Consider the following 23,242-nt stretch of genomic DNA (forward strand, 5'->3'; position numbering starts at 1 on the left):
GCTGTTGCGAGCCTAAACCCAGTGGTGTTGCTTACATCTTTTGAAGGGGCATTCTGGACAGAGGATAACTCCCAATCCAGAGACAGTTCCAATCCACTAGCCTCTCTTAGCTCATCAAAGAAATCTTCCGATTCCTGCAGCTCACCTTCTTCTATCTCCACTTCTCTGTACCTCTGTTCCTCTAGAAGTCGCTGAGCCTCACGTCTCGACCTCTCCTTCAGGAACGGCGTTGGCGGATCTGCAATCGACTTCGATGGAGCCGGAGCCGGCCTCGAGCTCGGAGCCGAAGGACCAGGTCGCTGTGCTCCAGGTCGAACAGGAACTGGTGCCGGTGATGAAGGAATCGGCGTCGTAGACCTCGGCAGCGCCGAGAGATGCCAAGGCAGTGCCGGAGCCATCATAAATGGCATGAATGGTGCCAGAGCATTCGTCTGGGGGACTCCCAGATTAAAGGCCATCAGACCCATGGGACCAACCGGTGCTCCAGAGGGGTACATGGCTCTCGTGAAGACACCATACATAGCATTTAAATACTGTGTAGGGTCTTTTCCCGGGCCCGAAAATGGAGGGTATGAACCTACAGGCAGCTCCCGAGGAGGTACCGGAATCTTGTTGACTTGCTCCTCGGGTTGGTGAGCCAGAGTCGTCGAAACCTCAGGCAAGGGAGCCTCTTCCTCCTCTCGAGTTGGTGTTCGAGACGGCGCTGGAGAGGGATTCGACTCCGGAGCCGGTGATTGCTCCGGGGACTCCATGGGCGAAGCCTCACCTTCACCTTCTGAATCCAGAGCAACTGGAGAAGGAGATACATCATCCTTATGATGTCTTCTGACTGGCGACTTCAGCCTCGAATCTAAATCCTTCTCAGAATGGTGTCGAGATCCGTGCTTCCTCTTCTTATGCTTCTTTTTTGTCGACCTGGAAGCATGCCCCGATGACGAACTCGAAGGCGACCTCAAACCGGACCTTGACCGCCTCAAACGCGACTTCGACCTCTTCCTGTCCTTTTTACCCTTCATCTTGGCAACCAGAAGCTTCACCTCTCTTTCACGAAGGGCCTTGGGGCTCATCTTTTTGAAGCATGGACACACTTGGACATCATGGTCTGAGGACCATACGCAATCTTCATGCGGGTCCGGGATCGACATCATTATCCCGCATTCTCCGCATGGCTTGAATCCGATCTTCTTCGAGGACGTCTCGACAGAAGACAAAGAAACAACAAAACCCTGAAAGTAACAAACAGTAACAGAGTTACTCAATAGCTACAGAGGATCCCTCGAAAACCGTTAGTGTCGATGACGTGGAAAAGAGAGAACTGATGTCATCACACCAACGGAGTCCTATTATGGAGTCAGTGACATCAGCGGAGCCGCGCGCGCGAAGCTGTGCGTTCATTGATGTCGTCCACGTTGGCGTGAAGAGCTACAAAAGGTTTTCCGAATGTTGCTGATGCAGGGGTATATTCACAGACAAGGAGTTCTCTCACTGCACACGTCCCCTGTGGGTCCCCTGTGTCACTACCTTGGGTGGTTCCTTGGGGTCCCGGCGATTCTACAGGCTCTCTGCCTTGTGTCTAGTCAAGTAGTGGTTCTTATACCACTTTCTTAATATATGATTTGGTCTCCTTGTGGGGTCCATTGTATATTGTGCTATTTACTTAAGTTCTATTGTGTTTATGAACACAGCCGCGAGCTCAGTTAGCTTCTATGGGGAAAGTCACAGTTGAAATTTTGTTTAAGGACACTTAGGAGAGGACTTTGAGCAAACCCCTTTAGACTTAAGGGGTTCTAGAGCCAAAACCCACAGGCACACAGGAGAACTCAAGTTACCTCACCCAGGGAAGCCGGGTGCATAGTTGTCAAATGGTGTTGAGAATTGTTGTTGTTTTCAATGGCGACCTACTGCAAAGTGCTGCTACAGTGAATAAGGAAAGTGTCCGGTGTGATCCGAGCCTGGGTCGAAGATGTGAAGAACCTGAAAGCAGAGGGGACAGAGTCTGGGTCACTTGCCAGTGAACAGGGGCATGATAGACGAGGCCCACCGATGTTGGGTGATTCAGGTGCGAAGAGGTGAAGCTTGACTATGAGGAATAGATGATGACCAGGAGCTGGATTTGAGCTGTCCCACAAAGCATGTTGGGTGCTGCGGCATCGGTGCTCGGATTGAACACAAGATTGAACACAAGCCTTAGCAACAGCAACCCATGCAGAAGTAGAAAAGATGCTTTGGTGTGGACCAGCAGGGTCCAGGGGACTCACCAAGTGATTTAGAGTCAGGAAACGTCTGGAGCAACCAGGGAAGCCCAAGGAAAGTCAAAGTTGCCTTCTCGTGGACCCACAGGTCGACGAACCAGGGATCGCGAAGGTACCCCGAGAGAAAACACAAAAGGTCGGCTCAAGGATCACTCGTGGAGTGTAGGCCAACAATCTTTGGTGGAAATGCTGCTCGGGGTCTGGGCTACATGTAACCCAAAGAAAAGCCTCAAGGATTGCCAAGAAGCATATACACTTGCAAATGTGCATTGTGTGAAGGGGTTCCGGTACCACTGTCCCCATGAGGGCTACGGGTCTCAGCCTTGCTGGGAGCTCAGGTTAGCCTCTGCAAAGTCTGGAAATCCACCTCCTGTGTTGCAAATTCTTTGGAGTCTGGCGGTAGCTTCGGAGATGCAAACCGGCCACGCAGGGGAGTAACTCCTTTACTCCAAGAGAGATTCTTCAGTCATCTAGTGTCAGGTAGATCGTCGAAGATCCAGGATTCAGTGTCAGAGTTTTGTCCAGGTAAGTCTAAAGTCCTGTAATCAGGGGTTCCTACTTTATACCCAAGGAAGGGGTGGGACAAACTCTGGGGACCCACCTATGGAAGGGTTTGGGAAGAGGGATGGCTACACCCATTTCCTTTGTCCAGTTTCGGGCCAGAGCAGGGGCTGGTAGCCCCTGCAACTGGTATGAACTGGGCTATGCACAGGGACACCAAATGTGCTCCCAGTGCAGACTTCAAAACACTCTTGGAGTGCACCTGCAGAGCCCCAATACACTAAAGCCTGTCTGGGAGGTGGTTACACCTCCCTGTGACAGGAAACCTATAGTCCAGGCCTCCCCTGCTGGAGTTTCGTCCAGCAGCAGGAGGCCAGACTCATGTCTGTAGCTGCAGCATCCATTTTGTGATGCCAGGGTTAAGGAAACCTAGTACCGGGTAGCCCGGTGCCCCATACTAGTTGTTCTACCATGGAGGAATCATACCTCCCACACCAGTTACTGGTCTGGAGGTCTGATTCCAAGGTGTTTTTTACCCCAAAACCACATGGTCCTGTGAAGCCCCGAGGTTATACCGCACTTAAGAGTATATGGTCTAGGCTGCATCCCTAACAACCCCAGGAAGATAGATTTTGAAGGCTGGAGAGGGGCTCTGCTCATGTATGGGCACCCTCTCACACAAATCCCAGCACCCTGCCTTCAGGATTGATAAGGCCTGCCATAGGGGTGACTGATAGGTTCATATGTGTAGTGAATAGATACCTATATGAAACCTATATATGAGTAAGGGATGCATACACCACCTTACACAGGCTGGTGTAGCAGACCTGTTGTGTCATTTTGGAAGGCTTCCCAGGGGTGGTATAATACATGCTGCAGCCCCTGGGAGGCCTCTGGGGTACCTATGCCCTGGATACATAGTATACCATATACTAGGGATTTATAAGGGTACCCTAGAATCCAATCTGCAGTGTATCTAAAGTACATGGAATCAATTTATAAGAGAAAGCAGACAGGCTGGGGACCTGACCAGCAGGTTAGTAGCCAAACTAAGTCAAAAACCATCAAAACACCAGGGAAAAAGTAGGGGCCAACCATGTAGTCAGATTTCACCTTCCTACAAGGAGCATAATAATAGCACAGTGGAGTGTGATGACCTTGTCAAAATACAGTTAATATGACTTTCTGGGAATTAAAAAGGAACCAAGTAGTAGTGTGCTAACCAAGGGATGAATAGAGAAAGCTATTATATGGCCATCACAAGGTTGAACTGGAACAGTGAAAGAGTGATAATTCAGATGAAGATAAGGAGCACTGATCATGTGCCAAGCCGACTGCATAATATCAACATACTGATAATTCGAAAAGCAGTGGGCAGGAAGAGAAATATTGTGACAATTCATGGAGAAAAAGAACTTTGTGCTACTGTGACTATCCTGGGGACAAAAAAAGACAGAGTACCCGATTACCAGTGTGTGGCTACATTTTTAGCCCTGTGCAACAGCAGTCAAATTTATGCGTAATGGATTAATCACAGCAGAGCCTGTAATTTACCTGAGTAAAACATGGGGATACACTCTGATGCATGCAGGACTAGGTGCAGTAAGTACATCATTTTCAATTTTCTGAGTGTCAACTTTGGCCAAAGTGGTTATTAATGCTGCTGGTAGATATTACAGCCTAGGAAAATGTTGTGTACCCAGTGCGGCTTCTCTCCCTCTGTGCCCAATCATAATCAAGGTCATAGAAACGATCATAATCCAGAGAAACAATAGAAATATGGTGAACATATTGCAACCACGTAGCAGACAAACACTATGAAGGGGTGAAATAAATATCTGCATATATTCACTCTGAATGAGTGGTTATTAAAGAAAACAGAGAGTCAAGAGTCATGTGTGACATTCATTAGCAAATAATCCTTACTGAAACAAGGATGCATTTCCACAGTGCCAAGTCAAAGGTTCTTTCCGTTGAAGCTGAAATAGCAGTTGGAAAAAAAGATATATAGGTAAGTAAAGGTAAACGTCAAGACGCATTTTAAAGGCCAAGGGTTTACATACAAAGCACTGGCAGAAGTAGAATCACACAATTCAAAGTATGAAAAATGTGTCTGTTGGCTCAGCCTCACCTAGTAATTGATTTCAAGGCCCTCACTTATTCATGTGCACTTGATGTTACTCTTAACTCCTTAAATCAGTGTATTACAGAGCTTCTACCCTTAAGCATTTCGGCTGTCAGGTGCAGCCATGATCACAAAGGGGATCATCATCATAGTTCAGAGTTAAAAGTGCATACTTGCTCTAAAATTATATGCACATAGACAAATACTATTTTACTATATCCAAGTCCAAAATAATTTTAACACTTCATAATTCACCTAAATGAAATTATAATAAGTAATATTTATCTAAAAACACATTAAAACACTTCGACATGATATCTGGTATACACAGGCTGAAATATGTCTTGTGTTTCAGAAAACAAGAGTGTGAAACCTAACAGTAATACATATCAATTCATTACTACCAATGTAATATCACCAACTCTTCTTAACCAGTTGGCTGCTAGTGGTTTTCCCCTCCTGTGCTGAAGGATCTAGATCCCCATTGTTCATGACAAGGTCAGCTCGTCATAAGCACAGCTCCACTGTGCCTCATGACGAGCTGAGCTTGTCATGAGCAGGGAAGGGGTTAATGTCCCTCACTGTGAAATTCTCACATAGTAGAATTCAGTTATGCAACATTTATAAAAAATTTTTTAACTGGAACTAATGGTTGAACCAGTGTCCTAACATTTTCCTACATATTAATTGCAGTGAAATACCCTGTTCTGTCTTACTCTTCATACAAACAATGTTATGCCCAAGTAGGCTAATCTACCCTCCCATTTACCCTGACTAATACCTGCTTCTAATATAAAAGTAGAGACAACGTTTGTTGTTAATAAATGTGTTTTATATTGAAGCCACCTGTGGTCTTTTTTCAAGCTCAATAATTTCGAAGAAGTGGTGATACTGCATTGTTAAAATAAGTCACAATTGAAATATAAGACCTGTTGCGGATCTGAGAAGTGTAATAATCATGATGGCCTTGGATATATTGAAGAAGTTTTTTTTCTATGTTCATGGAATCTTTTAGCAAATGTGCACTTTAAAACATGGATTCAAGATACCGCTTCTTTATGTGATCAAGCCTGCGTCCGACAGCTGAGCACTTCATTGCGAAGCTTTGTCACTAACTGATTTTCAGCAAACCAATGCTGTCAACATGAGGAAGGAACCCAGAACTTGCATGAAGCTTCTATCGATGCGGTTTAGAGTATGGCAGCATCCGGCTACAAAAAATGACTGTGTGTATTTCTTTCTTTTTTTTGTTGCTTACTTATACAGACCTCCTCATTCGCGGATCTATTATGTCATATCAAACACATTCTCTTCTGTCCTCCACAGTATTCACAATGGGCAAATCAGCCCTAGGCTAACTTCACTAAGTGATGACATTCTACTTTTACACAAGGAGTATATTCACACACAGATTATTTTTATTTAGTTCCAGGGACTACTATGGGAATGTGGACTTTTCAAGACCAAAACAATATTTTATGCTTTAGACAATATGTTTTTTATCTTGGTGAGTTCCTGATGTCTCCTCCCACAAAAAAAGTTTTACAAAAACCGTTAAAAAATACAAGCGTGAACAAAGCCTAAAAGCTAGCAGCGAACACCAGAATTATTGGCTTTGTCAATGCTTGTTTAAATGCCATTAATGTTTGTTTAATTTGTGTGCTCACTGGCTCATGCATTGGTGTCTTACCTTCTAATGATGCTATCAGGGGGGGAATCTTCATTTTTACGAGTCCCACTAGAAATGGGTAGTTTGCAGGAATCAGGTGTTCGAGAAGAGCCAACACCGAGGTTCCCCTTTCTACATCCCAGTGGGGATAAGAAGAAATTACCTGAAAAATCCACAACAAAGTATTCAAACCATGAACATTTCATCAAGTCCTACTCTCTGGGCTTTAAAGTATCTGTAAATGATATCTTGTTTTCTATACAATCCACATGTTGGCTGTTTCTGTTGTACTGATAACCAATAGACTGGAAATAAAACCATCAAATTCATATGGATAAAAGCTGAGTTGAATTTAAGATCTTCATGGGCAAGTTGTATAGAAATGCCAGCAAAGAACTTGGGAAAAGGGATCTGGTGGACTATGGTGGGGGTGGTATGTGATACTCACTAGAAGTCTGATGAACAGGCTGCGCATTGGAAGGCCTTTAGCTGTTTAGATACAAAAGAAAGAAGCTGTGTCATACTCAGTTCATATAAAACTGAGTAACACTTGCTAAAGAAAGATATATGACTGATACACACACTTATGACACATTGTTGTACCTGCAAAGAAGAGGGTGGGGTGATGGGTGGCATTTCATTGATGCTCTAGAGTTCATGAGGATACTTTGAGATCACTGCAGATACTGGCAAAGGTCCCCTACCACTAAGGTTGCTGCTAGAGTTGTAAGGTGCCACAATGTCCTGTGTTACAATGCTCCCCCTCCGACCCCCAGCAGTTGCTGTCAAGGAATGACCTAAGCTGTCATGCACAGATCCCCCCTGCAGCTGTCATTGCGGGGCAAAAGTCTTCAGTGGGATAAGAGAGGATGCCGCAGGAGCTGTGGGTCTGCTTTGCATCCTGAATGGACCATGTCATTCTGTGACAGCAGATACCCATAAGAAAATAGGACTCCAGAACATGTTCTTGCATATCCATTTTCTAATAATGTTAATGACCTGTGAGGCGGGCAAATATAGGGGCACATATTGCCTGTTCTCTTCTGCTCACAACCCCATAACACAGGTGACAAAGAAATAGACTATGATACCATCTGTCCAGGTCACTTGCACTTTAGCAACATAGCCAATGGAAAATTGAGTGAGGAGAGCTAATTGGAAACCTGGAAATGCAGTCTGCAATTACAGGTACTCACCCACAGATGCAAATCTTCCTCCTAACCTTGGAGTCAGTCAAAATAAATATTTTCACTTACCCTCATTGAACAGGCATCCTTGTGTACTTGGTCCATTAGTCAAGTGGGGCCCAATTACTAGTATTTTAATCTGGATCTGAGGTCCACAATGTTGAACCAGAAACATTGCAGAGAAAACTATAATAACTAAAAGTAACTCCAAGGAGGAATAAAACACACCACTGTTTCTGTCAACAAAATAAATGCGTATAAATAGGTACTATACCCAGAAGGGTGTGATCAGCATACCAGACAGAAGTAATTCCAAAGATAGCAAAATCACTCCAAGGTATGCAGCGGAGCATTAGAAGACTAAGTAGCCTCACAGAGTGTGGAAACCTGGGACAGTTGGCAGGGGTTGAGAGCATTAACCAGATGAAGAGATGAAACCAACAGGAAAGTAACTTTATGGCTGGCAAACTGCAAAAAGTATGTAGAGAGCAGCAACATTGGCACATATACATATATCTTTAAAAGGAGAGCAAAAACTGTTATTTGAAAGAAGGACACCCATATGCTATAATAAATGAACCACAACTCCTGAGCAAATGGACTAGTTTTTCACCTCATGCAATATCATGACTATGTAAGAGGTGATCTGGAGAGCTGAGGAGGAAGTATTAATCACCTTCAATGATCGATCCAACAGTATCAATGAGTAGGATGCATAAGACTCACCACATTTCTGAAAGTTGATGCTTGCTTGTTTATCCACAACAAGTAGCATCTGGCACAGAGCTGGCACAGATGAAATATAGTCTTCCTCCAGCATGTAGCTCAAAATCTCTTTCCAAAATTCCTGCAAGAAAGACCGGCAAAAGCATTAATTGTATCATTAGCATTTAATAAGGCTAATAAACAGTCATTCCCGGTGGGAGGGTTTTTGGCACCTAAGGTCATGTGCCATTTTCTAAGTCTACCTCTCCTGGAGATGGGGCTACATTTGATTCTTCCCCTTCTTTATACCATTCCTTACTGATGGTGTCCAAGGCAGATGCCTAGTATTACACTCATGTAGCACCAACCCTGTTTAATGCTACAATCTATGGCTCCGCATCCTAGGAGAATGAAGATATTATTTGCAGAAAATGTGTGCAACATTTACTCTCCAAAAACCCGGCAAGTGAGCTGAACTTTGCAAATGATCTGATTATCTGCTGTTATCTTCATAGAATTATCTTTATCAATGTGCCAGAGTATGCCAAGCTGTGCTGGGAATGCAAGACCCTGTTGATTTGAAATATTGGTACCTAATGTATCATGGGGCAGATGGCAATTATTAGATGCAAATTGAGTAGCAATGTTTTGCAATATCACTCATGTACTATTCAGTCTCATTTCAAACTGGTTATTTAGAAGAAGATACAAAACCTCCTGCCAGGGGCCATGAATGAGGAAGTATTTGAGTAGCAATCTTCCCCGAATGCTGCAAACACTGGGAATGAGGACCGCATGGGACAGCAGACCTCCATCCCAGCAGCAGAGGAAGCAGCCTTTACATTGCGTCTCGAACCACGCTGTGCTTAAAAACGTGGTCCAAACCACAAATGCATCTTTACAACGCATCCTTTCAAAAATGGAAGTCACTACAACAAGTGTTGGACTTTAAATCTAACACTTTCCCTACTTTTGCACAAACTGGAGTTGGAATAGTAAATTGTACTATTCCAAAGTCCAGCGCTTTCCCTAAGGCAACTCATAGTAACAACTTGTGTGGTAAAGGAATGCATTTTAAACACACATTCGTGGTTCAGACCATGTTGTTAAGGCAGGCATGATAAATGCCTGCATGCTTCCCACATACAACCCTGCAGCAGAGGGAGCTTTACTAAAACATGCTTGTATGTGAGGTGGAGGATAATTAAGATCACCTGTGAAATAAGGACTCTCTGGAAATTCTGAAATTTATATTTTCTACACCCCTAGTTAAATGTCCCACCTTGTGCCACATCATTCTCACTTACCTCATCAGTATTTCTATGGCGTAATGCAATTTTGTTGAGGAGCTGAGTGATTTGGATGCAGATGGTCTCTTCCTCAACATCAGATTCATGATCCATGTGACAGTACTGTGAAAATGTGGAAAGCAAGAGAAGTAAAGTAAAATGTATTTTCACATCATTTCCACTATGTTTTCTCTCCTTATGGAGGGACAAGAGATGTGACATTCAAAACATTACAACTTCCTAATCCAAGTTGCAAGCACAAAGAAAATCTCTTGGCTTAAATTCAAATGTGAAAGCAAAAACAATCCCCTCAAACATGTAAATAAAACTGTATAAATGAGGTTGTGCTCTCATGCTCTGCTCTGTAGAGTATACATTATTCAGTAATTTGGCAGGGAAGGGTATAGCATTCATGTACTGCAGATATATTGGTGGACTCACTTATAATATGTAAGTGTCTGATACATGGGACACTACACCTGAGACATTGCACCTCTGGCACCCCGAGGTAGTCTCTAATCATTAACACACGGATTGGGCTGCTCATGCACCCTCCCCCACCGCTTGATGTGCTATATAATGGGACTTTTTACTCGTAGGAAGGACAAAAGAATACCAGGAACTACATTTTGGGAGACAATGTTGATATGAAATAATGATATGAAGTATATTTGTGCTACTTTGTGCAGGATTTGGTAGTTTTCCCTGTCAGGCATTTGAACACAAAGAAGGGTATGTAACAGGATAATGCACTGTCAGTGACATCATTTCAGTGCAGTAGCGGAATGCCTTTGAGCCTTGCCCAATCACCCTAGAAGCTCTGGTAAAGTCTAATGGTCAGTTGCCTCTCTTAGGCTGGATTGTGTCGTAGGCCTCTGCACTGCCTGAGAGCACTGCTGTGGATCCTGTGCCATTCCCACAGTGTCTGAGCATTTTATTTCAGGAGCAAATGTAAGCAGATAGATGGAGCAAGGGGTACCGTTAAAGCGAGGGACGGAGAAAGACACACAGGAGTGGTAGTGGGGGAACAAAAGGCTCAAATGGAGAACATGGAATGTCAAGGCGGGCATATGGGAACTAAATAGAGGGACACAATGTCTATATTCTACCACCCATGGCAAATATGGAACAATGCAGATCTATATTATATGGCATACGAGCTTCATCTGGGCACAAGGGGGATAAAAAAGGCCCCCTTATTTATTTTTTACTGATTACGGTTGCTGTTCCCTAACACATTCACTTAAACAAATATGTACATCTACTGCTTACTTTCTCTTTGGTGAGTAGGCTGTACTTTTTGAGCACATATTCAATCACAGCTCTTCCGTTCAAATCATAATAACCTTTGGATGTTAAACAGGATATTAAACTTAAAGTCGCAAGAATAACCTATAATAAAAAAAAATGTTAAGCATGTTTAGTGAGAATCCCTTTTGGCATATAAATAGGATCAAATCCCACATTCTGGTGAGGGAGCAGCAAGGGAGTGTGAGGAAATCATACAATCTCTCCTTCCCTTTTGTTCACAGAGGATAGAAATACACATTTTGTTATGTGTGGAAAGCTAGTACCTGGATTCAACCTTTTAAAAAATATTGGAAAAAGGTTATTAAGACACTCTGAGAATGAAACTGGAGTCAATTTAAATAAACTGTTTTTACAGAGTGTCTGACCGAAGTGCAATTGAGGGAATATTCAAACATTCCAGGTAGATTACACCTTCAATATGTGCCTGGGACTTGGTAAAAGATTGCATAATATGTCCAAGTAGGTTACAATCAACAAAGAACTTCTCAGGACCTGGTATTGATTACAAAAAGTGAGACTGAAAAATAGGCTGTGGATTCCACTACTGTGGGAATGAAAACAAACTATAGTAGTCTGTGGGAAGAATGATGGCCTCTGTCTAACTCCACCCACAGGATATAGCAAACCTACACCATCCCCACTCTGCCTACAGTTATCAAATGGGTTAAAGTACTATACGTCCATTATCCCACACCTTGATGTTTGGTTAGTCCATAACACTTTCAAGAAGTCATTTGGTCTCAAGACCGTTAATAGTCACAGACTCCTATATCCACTTAGCAGGGTTAAAATTCACATCCCTAATATAGCCCTGTATGCTGTATATTTGCACAAGCTGGACCCAATGGCTTCAACCACCAAAGAATACATCCATGTTTGATTTCTGTGATTCTAAATTCCTCGTAGAGTCCTGTCTCTCATGTTTCTGGTTCAGTCTGTCAAGTATCTAAAGTCAACTGGGTTTATATCATGAGGTTAAAAATGACAAACCCATTACACCCCCCAAAAGAGAATACACTAGAGACCCAGTTATGGAAATACAGGTTTTGTTGATTATCAAAAGAAAATTACTTTTTCGATTTTCCTTTATGCCTATGTCCTGTACTTTCTTACATGCTGACCATGGTGATGCTGTTATTGAAGTTACCTGCTTTCTCAATGTCACTGAAGTTGGGCACATTGTGGACGTATATGGCGTCAAGAAAGTTACATATATTTCAATCTCTACAGAAAATACATCTTTTATATCACAATTTGACTTTTCAAGTGTGCACACTGAATATAATTCTGCACTATTGATCCCCGTTTGGTGAGATTTCGCTGAGACATAGCCCAAATATCATTCTTGGAAGAGACCTTTGACTCATAAACAAAATATCTTACTCCCAGGTTGTTAAAGGTTTGGACAGATATTATTATTCTAAACTTCAAACCCCCTGATTTGATCATCAACACTCTCCTCTTCAGTGAACGGTATTACAGACCAACTCAATGTGAAATACAGACCAAACACGTGGACAGCAGACAAGAATTGTTTCTGAACAGACATTTATTCAACAATTAGGGAACAGTGCGTAGGACAGGAAAACTTGGATATGTCCACTTGGACAGGGAAACAATGGAACACAGGATTCACTGATTCGACACACATGAATGGAGGTTCCATGACCCAACACCTCTAGAAAGATTTATCTTGGAGAAAATCAACAGACTGTGGTATGCATACCACTACTATGGGTCCATTTAAGTAGAGAATACTGCACTATCCAACAAGTGCAAAACTTTATTTAGATTGAGTTGTTGGGTATGAAACTGCTTTAACAAAGATTGCTTCACACATAATAGCTTGATGGTACCTTGCGATTGTCATCCTCAAGCACGTGACAGACAGCATCCAGATAATAGGCACCTTCTGTATCTATGAAATAAAGCCATACACCAAATGTTCATAACACATAGATATTGTCTTTGTCTTGTAAGATCAAGATTAATAGATAAGTAGATGAAGTTTCCGCTATCAACTGTGCTGACCACACTGAGGGTCCTGTCTTTTAGTTTTGGTTTGCGAGTCTGTGACTGTGAGTCCCATGAGCCTATCAATGCTTTCCTGTTCCACTGTACATGTCTGTGTCATCATGTCCCACTGATCGTGTCTGTGTCTTCCTGCTCAACATTTTATGTCCCTTTTTATTCCTGTCCAGTGTCTATGTCAGGATCTCTGTTCACGGTGTCCTTGTCCCATTAATGGCTCACAATGTTAACAATTAACGGAAAAGACAGAGGTGGCATTGTTTGACCACTACTTTATTTTTTCACCACAATTCATGTTATTGAAGATGATGGAAGGGAGGTTTGATCTTAAATTACAGTGCTCTACCAGAAACTATTCACAGTTAATATAGCTGAGGAATATGAAATTGAACTGATTTGCTCAGAGCTGCACCATATTGGTTAAGTAAGGGAGTATGTTGGGACTATAATTTAGGGCTCCAGATTCCATGACGAGAATTTTTGTCCTTTAACTATTCTCCATGTCTACCTAAATCACACACTGCCACCTATCCACTGAGAGTCTTACCAGTTTCAGCAAGAAGCTTGCAGAGCAGCTGTATTGTTACGGCACGGGACTCTGCACCCATCTGGATCAAGCTACTTTCAAAATATTTAAGGACCTCAATGGAGTGAGAATGGGCTGCAAGAGTAAATTGAAGAGAAAAAATAGACATAAATGAAAAATAACACAACGTAAAATCATGCAAGGAGAAACTCAATGCAGGGGAGCAGGTCATCAAGGCCAAATATACGGAAATCCTTTAACTCATATCCAGGAGGTACGATATCAATGGTCTACAACATTTATATATAATGAGCACATAGTACTCACGTGATTACTATAACTGTATAGAGTAAAGTGGACTCCATGTTTCAGTAAAAAGCCAACCAATGCACTGGGAAGGGAGATAAAAACTGAAGCAATAGTAGTTTTTAGGAAGATCAAGTTATATGCAGGGCAGTGAACAGAAATTAATGTTACTGAGGACCTGATCCCCAGTAAAGACCATAATATACTTGCAGTATCACAAATATATACATACATGCATTTTTGACCAACTTACCCAGTGACAGGATAATGGCTGTGGACACCTTGAGAGGCTCTTCCCTTTCATCGGAAACTTCCCTTGAGGGTGTGCAGATCTGTCAAAAACAAAGCAATAAGAAACAATAATGGAAGCTAGGCTATCTGAACGCCAATCCCGTACATCCAGACAGCAAATAACTTTCAGTGGGGGAATGACAGCATAAGAGTTTGTCAGGCCTTGTGGGGCCATGATCCATACAGCGCTACAGCAAATTCAATTGCGTGGAAAACAGCATTATCTGGGAGTCCAATATTGGTGGAATTGCAAATCCTCAGTTACCACTCTAAGATGGGCCCCTTAGTTTCAAATGTTTTTTTGTATGGTTTGGAGACTCTGAAGTCTCACAAGATTGCAGCAGGCATTCATACAGACTGCTATTTAACACAGCTGGCACTAGGGATGGTGTCAGCTATTCAACGAAATAAAGGAGGACACTGTTGTTGCACTTCAACTCTGTTTATCTTTGGGGACAGTAAGTGAGTTCCCCATTTCCATCCCGAGGTGTCGGGCAAGCAAGGTGAGTTGCATGCTTTTCAGAGCGGGCATCGTTTGTGCACTTTTTGCTCCTTTTGCAAGATGTTTCTCTTTCAGGTCGCCATCCTTCTCTGTTACCTATTATAAGAGCCATAGATGCAGAGAGGTGGATTTATGGGTGGTTGTTGCCTAGTACCTCTCTACCCTGACAGTTCTGACATAGTTTTTAACATAATCTTCTTTATTTGCATCCTTGATGATAATTTATTCATGTTGATGAGACTCTGTGTGTTGTTCTGGCATGACTCACACTGAAATTTGTCATGTGTCGGAAAAATGTTTAAAAATGATATAATGGGAAGGAAAAGTACAAGGCCATGAGAACTTTCACCATCTCTGACTCCAGGATGACCCAAACCAATATAATATGGAAGCTAACATCTGGGTTGTACGCCTGAGCAGATTTTCATGTTTCGGTTTGGACATTTGCTACCATCTGGTGATCCTGGGTCTACGTGTGGGGATCTAGGTCACAGTAAGGAATACCTGGGGGTGAATGAGTGAAGAGCCCACACTACCAAGTAGCGGTGTGAAGACAACCTGCTCTGATTGCTTTCGAGAGGCATGAATCCTGCCCTGGATACATAGAAAAATGCAATGGCACTTGTTCTTTTTTCAGTTGCTGAGATTGCATTTAAGGCTTTTTATGGATTATAATTTAATATTTTTCCCCAAATGTTCTCCTTTAAAAACACTATTGCTATAAATGGAAACAATGTGGTTCTTTTATTTGTTACAATATGTTACATAGGAAATAACTGTAGTTTCCCACTGAGATACTTTGTATATTCTCATGTATATACTTACCAGGTGATGCAGGGCTGCAAGAACATTTGGCACAGTTCCATTCAGGCCTCTGCAACTCTTAGTAACAGCTGCCTGCATGCATAACTCAAGGGTCTGTAAGGAGATAGGAAAACTAGGATGAGGCTAAAGGGCAATTTGAGGAAATGGTGATGGTCAGGGGTGAGTTACAAACTTTAAAGTGTAAATTCTGTGTGAATGCCAGAGTGAGTTTGTGTGTGAATGAGCTCTCATGTGTTCTAATTCTAAATAGACATTACTACAAGTACATGTTGACTAATGACCATTCATAGGTGTAATTATTACTTCACTGGTTTGTCTGTTTTTTTGACTCACTGTGCTTCACATAGTAGTGTTCTCTGTTGGCATCAGATGTTGGATTGTGGTCTATCAAGGAACCACAACCAAATATATGCAGCATTTAACTGGGGCATGCCCTAACATGTAGCTTAGAATCACTACTTGACATTGTAGGCCCTGTATTCCTAGCCACTCTTACTGATGGCCCTTGTCTTGGTTGTCCTAATTCTCTTGGTGGTTCGAGTTCTCTTGGTTGTCTGCTGTTCCTGCTTCTTATGGTACTGTTGTCTAGATCCACTTAGCCATCTTCGTCCCTTTCTCCCTGGTCTTGGTCTTCCTGTTCCTGGTCCTCATGCTGGTCTTGATCTTGATGGCACTAATCAGTTTTGTTGCTCTCCCTTTCCTTTTTTCAAATCCTCATTCTACCTTTGCTACTTCTGTACCTAGTCAACCTGATGTTTCTTCTCGTGAATCTCTTGATGGTTCTGTCCTGATCCTCCTGGTCATGGTCCACCAATTCTCTTGGTGAACCTGGTAATCCTAGTGCTCCTGGTCTACTTAGTTGCCTTCATCCCTCTACTCCTCCTGGTCATTCTCCTCTTCCTGGTCTCTCACCCGTAGGCTTTCATGTTCATGCTCTTGGTTTACCAAGTCTTCCTTTTCCTAGTTCCCAATCTGTGTGTTGATTTTCATGCTCTTCTTTTTTCTAGATCTCTTCCTCCTAAGCATCCTCTCACTGTTCTTCCCCCTCGGCCACCTCATAGTTTTCCTCAAACTCATCCTCCTGGTCTTCATCTACATATTCTTGGTCCTAGCCTTCTGGGTATTGTTCATTGTTAATAAGTGGCCCTCATTCTCCCAAGACCCTCCTTCTTTTGGCACATATTATCTTCACCATGGTGCTTCTTGCTTTGCCGGTCCTAGTTGTTCTTCCTTTTGGTCTGAGTCCTATTGGTCCTCATGATTTTCCTTGTTATTATGCTTGTGGTCCAGCTAGTCCTGGTCATCCTCCTCCTGGTACTCTGAATCTTCTGGTGCTATTTCTCCTAGTGGTCTTGGTGTTGGCCTTCATGATGGTCATGGTGATGACTGTTGTTCTGGACCTCCTGACCTTCTATTTCTCTTCTTGGTCCTCCTCCTCTTTCTGGTCTTCCTCCTCCTGGTTTTCCTCTTTTTTCTCCTACCTCTTGGAAGTCCTTTTCCTTGCCCTCCTGGTCTTGATCCTCTTGTTTTTCCTAGTTCTTGAGCATGGCATTGGTCCCCAATTGGTTCTAGTGTTCCAAATCCTTCTGCTGGTCTTGAAGTCCCAAACCTTCATGGGCGTCTTTGTAAAAAAATGTATGGAGTTTTATACAGCGCGAACTTGACCCGGTATTGGGTATCAGAGTGCTTTACATAGCACCAGTTGTGTTACATGAGGACACATTAATTTTTTTAGGCATGGGAGATTAAGTGATTTCAAGGCCAACCGCCCTAGCCATTAGGCCAACTCCTCTCCCCACTTGACCCCCTACTAGTTATCCTCATGGTCATCTTCCTTCTCCTCATCCTGTGTGCGGTATTCTTAGTGGTCTAGGTTCTCCTTGTGGATATGGTAATCTTTTTTCTACTTCTTCTGGACGCCTTTGTTCTCCTGATAGTCTTCCTTTTCTACTTGGCCATCAATCTCCCCCTTTTTTTCACCTTCGGGTTCTGGTCCTCTGGGCTTCCTCATTCTACTTCTCATCCTAGTTTTACTGAGCCTCCTCTTTTTCTTGGGCTCACTGATCCTCATGTCCTGGTGATCCTCCGGGTCTTCATCATGGTCCTCCTGCTATTGCTTTCTTTTCATTCTCCTGGACATCCAGTTCCTTGTGTTCTTAATCCTGCTGGTGGACCTGGTCCTCCTCCTCCATTAATTCCTCCTCATCTTTGTGACCTCCTTTTCATTCCCCTGGTTCTCCCTCTTCATTCCAGAGGACCTTTAGGTATCTGTCTGCTTCTCCAAGTGCTCCACCCCCACAATATATCCTCATACAAAGTCAACCAGATCAACCTCCAGCTAGAGGGCACACTGAGATGTAGCACGGTTAGATGGGCACTATTGAAAAGAAATCAGCCCCTTGTTTCCTGTTAGATAGTCCCATACAGTATTAATTTGGGTGCTCTTCTAAGCCCTGGATCCCGGTGCCACTGCACCTGTTTCACTTTTAGCATTTGTGGACCAAGGTTCCACAATGTCCCCCTTGCAGCCCTGCATACTGTGAACCAAAGGAGTACAGATGTGCCTAAATGTGGGAGCGTTTGCTTATGCGAATCTCAGGTAACTTGGAGGCAGGAGTTGCACGACAAAAGATGTGTGCCTAAAAACTTTTTTAGGAACACATTTAGCTTCACCAATGCTAATGAGAATTCTTACCTACAGTGAAGACTCGGAAGAATTATCGGAAAAATTGCCTCAAATTAAGTGCATGGTCAGTATGTCTTACACCAAACTTTTGTGATTTGTTTTTGGTTTGTCGCTGGCTTTCAAATGTTTACTCCAAGTGGAGTCTGTCAAAAGAAGGCCTGGTAAGGAAATTTGAACATCTTGTCCTTTGAACTGTAAGTGATCAGACCCTGCAGAAACTGGCCCACTTAGAGCCTCAGCACTAATCTTTTATTCTAAAGCCTCTCCAAGCAATATTTCTGTGGAAATGAAAATTGGAAGATTCAATAAGTAATGATCTCAATAATGTTGCCACCAAGTTCTACGTCTCTCTTGATTTTCAGCAAATACAGTATGAACCCCAGTAACTGTGGACTATTTCCTTTACTGATGTTTTTGTTTAATTTCTCATAGCAACCAAAACTAGTATTCAATAATGCCAGCAAATTATTGATTACTAACATGATACAATTCCAGCGCCCCTCTTAAAATTACTTTGTTTTACCTGTATGTTCAGTCACCAGGAGTGTAATGCAAAGTCGTTGTGCTCTTTAGTGAAGGTCATTTAAAAATGTACTTGTGGAATCCAACTTGTATTTCAAAGGGTGTAAGCAGCCCCTCAGACTAGAGAAGATACAATGTCCCTCTGTATGTTCTAAGCGGTCACTGAGGCTTCAGTTTGCCTCATAGCTGCTCAGGACCTATCACTGGGCTCTAGTGACTGAATATTTGCTGTTCTGTTGTGTCACATACATTTTACTTACATTTTACTTACCCAGTATCACAACAAGTGGAAAAATTGCAGCAAGGTTTATTTTTTTTAATTCTAGCACAATTGTTTGGGGTCATATTTTTCCTTTATTTATCCCGATTTCATATGTAACAAATAAAAATACAAGTTTTGCTTCTCAAGCTGCCTTCACAAATTGTGTACAAATCAGAATTTAGCTGGTTCGGTATTTAGAATGAATGCTTGAAAAACTATATTCACGGTAATCCCTTCATCTCCCCACACAATACACCAGCTCAAAGCCGAAGAAATTATCAGGGGTGAGTGTGTCAAATAGTGGGGAATTACAGTCTGAATTGACTGTATTTCCATTTCTCACAGTTACCTTAGGGGCAAACTTGGAATCATACATTTTTCCTGTAACTCAAAATTACTGATACTCAGAACATTGGTAATGTCAGGTGTGGAATACCAATATGTTGGCCCAAAGTGCACATGATGGAGACCTGAACCATTGCACAACTCCACCTGTGGTGTAAGTGACTCACCAATGGAATTCTTTAGTTCTGTATTTGGTCCTCATTTCTCAATAATGTATTATTTCATTGAAGCTAATTTCTCACTATGGGATAGGGTGTTCATTATGAGCGGATCACTTAGGAATGGTTGCAGTTGCAGGCATGGACAGCAAATTGAGGTCACACTCACCTTGAGCAAACGAAATGCCATATCAGCAGGCAGCTGAGGTTGGAGGCTTTCAACTTCTTTAACCAACCATGGAAGCTCTTCATCTAGTTGCTCCTCTTGCAGGACGGAGGCCAAATGTCCCAGAGTGGTGATAACCTGCCCCCAGACCTGTTAAGATGAATGTATTTATGTATTTATTTAGAAAGGTTTTCTATAGCACTGGCTACATCCATGGGAATCAGGGCACTTTACATAAGTATGAAGATAATACAGTCGGAAAGTATCCGAAGAAATACACATCATAAAGTAAAAAGTACAGTAATAAAGTGCGGTGTTAAGTAAAGATCAGTATAGGGAACAAAGTAAACATAACATTTTGCGTTGGTAAATAACGGACAGAGGGAACTGCTTGAAGGAAAAGATATAGGGTCAGATGTAGGTAATTCATATTTACCGACTCTTAAATACCGAATTTTACTGATTCGGTATTTAAGAGTCGGTAAATATGAAGGGGGGAGATGTAGGTAATTCGAATTTAAGAATTACCGATTCGGTAGGATTCGGTATTTACCGATTCGGTAAATACCGAATCGGTATTGCCCATTGATTCCTATGGGCCATGAAGCCCATAGGAATCAATGGGCAATACCGATTCGGTATTTTCCGAATCGGTAAATACTGAATCCTGCAAGGGTGCAGGGGGTGTCACTTTGACACCCTCTAGCACCCCAATTTCGGACTTGTGCACCATGTGGCACACAGACATTCCCTAAGGGCATGTCTGTGTGTAACATTACACAGGTGTGCATGCACAGATGTGCATGCACACCTGAATTCGGTATTTTACCACCCAATTGGATTGGGTGGTAAAATACCGATTCTTAAGGGCCTGTGACACTCTTAGGAGTGTCACCTACATGTGGATTTACCGAATCGGTAAAATTACCGATTCAGTATTTTACAGAATCGGTAAATTTACCGAATCGGTAAATTTACCGATTCTGTAAAATGATGGCCCCTACATGCCAAATCCTAAATACCGGTCGGTAACGGCCGAAATTGGCCGTTACCGACCGGTATTTGGGCTCCTACATCTGGCCCATAGTGCGTACATGCAATTATTTACAGCAACAAGACGATTAACTACTTGGTTCGTGTATATAGGAAGCAGGTTTGATGTGCGCGGAGGGGTGAATTAGTGGAAGGAAGGGGTCAAAGAGATTGGGAGTGGGAGAAAGGGTATTGGAGAGGGGGAAGAAAAGCCAGGGGGGAGGAGGAGGGGTGGATAGTTGGGGAGAGGGAGGAGTAGGCGAGAAGACAGAAGATTTAAGGGCCCCAATATTTGTGAAACAGGTAGAGTTTCAGGTCTTTTTTTAAGCTGAAGTAAGAGGGGTTCCAGCATAAATCAATAGGGAGGGTGTTCCATATGTTGGGATCATTACCTGAGGAGGAACGAGATTGAGAGGCTTTCTTTTTTTGAAGAGGGGGGACGAGGAGGAGTGTGTTGGTGCTTTTCAACTGATGGGAGCAGCCCGCTATTTTGAGTTTGCTTGAGAGGTAAATCGGGGACTTAAGGTGAAGGGCTTTGTGTGTAATGCAGGCAGTTTTGTAGGCAGATCTGCCTTTGAGAGGAAGCCATTTAAGGACTTTAAGGGCAGGAGAGATGTGGTTGAAACGTATAGTGTCCGTTATAAGTCTGGCCACCAGGTTGATTATGGTTTTGAGGGGGGCAAGGTGGACTTTGGGGGTTTGGGAAAGGATATTGTTGCAGTAGTCAATTTTCGAGAGGACTAAGGATTGGAGTACGGATTTGAAATCTTCATCTGGGATGAATGGTTTAATTTTTTTGAGCTGGCGGAGAGGCAGAGTGCTCCTTTAGCCTAGTTTTTTAATATGAGAATTGAGAGTAAGCCTTTTGTCAAAGGTAATGCCCAGAGTTTTAACTGTTTTGGATAAGGAGAGTGGGCAGTTGAGGGCATTGAGATCGGAGATCCATGAGTGGATAGGGAATGAGTTGTTTTCAGGGGAGAAAATAATAATTTAAGTTTTATTAGGGTTGGGTTGGAGTGGTACCAGGATTGGATCGAAATCAAGGTGTTATTTAGGTGCAGGACATCAGAATGGGATTTAATTTTACAGTATAGTTGAGTGTCATCGGCGAATTGGTGGTAGTTAATTCTGGCTTGTTTTAGTATGGTAGTGAGGGGTTCCATAAAGAGGTTGAAAGGTGCTGGAGAGAGAATAGAATCTTGGGCAACACCACAAGAGACTTGAGAAGGGTTTGAGAGACAATTTTTGATTTTGACTTGTTGAGTTCTATGTTGAAAATAGGAAGTAAACCAGTTAAGGACAGGGCCATTAAGGCCAAACCGACATTCGAGTGTGTTAAGTAGGATTGTGTGGTTGACAGTGTCAAATGCAGCATAGAGGTCGAGGAGAATGAGTAGGGAGGACACACCCGTATCCAGGGCGTGGTGAATGTCATCAACGATTTTTAGCGATGCAGTTTCAGAGCTACAGCCTTTATGAAAGCCAGATTGTAGAGGATCAAGAAAGTTGAAAGTGTCAATGTGTTTATCCAGTTGGAGTAGGGCATATTTATCAAGGGCTTTGGAGAAGAGGGAGAGGTTGGAGATAGGGCGGAGGTTGTTAGGATCGTCAGAATCAGCTTTAGGGTTTTTGAGAATGGGGGTGATTTCACCAAGTTGGAGGGAGACTACGACACACCCCGAGGTAAGGGAGGAGTTGATGATATTGGCCAGTATGGGACAATGACATGTTTAAGATCTTGGACAAGGTTAGAAGGGAGAGGGTCTTTTGTGTGAGAAGACGGTTTTAGTTTAGACAAGATATTAAAGGCTTCAAGTTTGGAGACAGGGAGAAAATTATGCCACAAGTCTTTGTTTTTAAGTTGTTGGTGGGCGGGGTTGGTTTCTGGTATGATTGCGGCAGGAAGGAGTGGGGATGAAACAGGGGGCAGTGTGGCTAAGGTGGGGAGTACAGGGGTGGCGTCCGGGGTTCTCTGTCTGTTGGGAGGGGTCTGAATTTGAGCAAAGGATTGATCAATCTTGCCAATTTTTTCAGAGAAGTAGTTGGCGATTTCTTCACATTTGGTAGTGGAGGCTGTAAGCTTATGGGAGTAGCGGAGGTTTGTTTTCTAACAATGTTGAACAGTTCTCTGGGTCTATTTTTAGCACTTGAGAGTTGCGAACAGAAAAAAGATGCCTTTTCATTAAAGATGTGTTTCTTGTAGGAGGATCTGCCAGCTCTGAGGAGGGCAAGATGGGAGGGAGAAGGGTCTAGTTTCCAGGTTCTTTCAGTCATTCTGAGAGCACGTCTTTCTATGTTGAGGTAAGAGTTAAACCAAGATTTAGAGGGGGTTTTGTTTTAGTTTTAAGTTTAGACGTAGCTATTTGGTCTAGAACCTCAGAGACCAATTTATTGAAATGCTCGGTGAGCTCATTGGTGTTAAGAGAAAGAGGGGTGAGGCGAAGTGGAGCTTGGAGTTTTGACTCTAATACTCCTGGGGGGAGGAAATCAAAGTTTCGAATTAATTCCACAGTTATGGTGTTTTTCAGTGGGGGGGATCGGGCCGAGGGGG

General features: G+C 42.8%; 1 protein-coding gene across 1 annotated transcript in view; it reads right to left on the reverse strand.

Moving 5' to 3' along the window:
* LOC147684854 (maestro heat-like repeat-containing protein family member 1) overlaps window positions 1-19,683 on the reverse strand; it is a 90,706-nt gene extending 71,023 nt beyond the window's left edge. Inside the window, exons 1-11 of the mRNA XM_086942398.1 lie at window positions 19,663-19,683; window positions 15,521-15,613; window positions 14,156-14,234; window positions 13,618-13,731; window positions 12,896-12,957; window positions 11,001-11,120; window positions 9,747-9,851; window positions 8,461-8,581; window positions 6,996-7,036; window positions 6,569-6,710; window positions 4,680-4,732 (exon numbers count right to left, since the gene is read on the reverse strand). Coding sequence (XP_086798524.1) covers window positions 4,680-4,732; window positions 6,569-6,710; window positions 6,996-7,036; window positions 8,461-8,581; window positions 9,747-9,851; window positions 11,001-11,120; window positions 12,896-12,957; window positions 13,618-13,731; window positions 14,156-14,234; window positions 15,521-15,613; window positions 19,663-19,683 — 951 coding nt within the window. The remainder of the gene's footprint in view (window positions 1-4,679; window positions 4,733-6,568; window positions 6,711-6,995; window positions 7,037-8,460; window positions 8,582-9,746; window positions 9,852-11,000; window positions 11,121-12,895; window positions 12,958-13,617; window positions 13,732-14,155; window positions 14,235-15,520; window positions 15,614-19,662) is intronic.
* Between the last annotated feature and the right edge of the window lie 3,559 nt (window positions 19,684-23,242).

This window comes from Lissotriton vulgaris, chromosome 10 (genome assembly GCF_964263255.1).
Source record: "Lissotriton vulgaris chromosome 10, aLisVul1.2, whole genome shotgun sequence".
NCBI classification, from domain to species: domain Eukaryota; kingdom Metazoa; phylum Chordata; class Amphibia; order Caudata; family Salamandridae; genus Lissotriton; species Lissotriton vulgaris.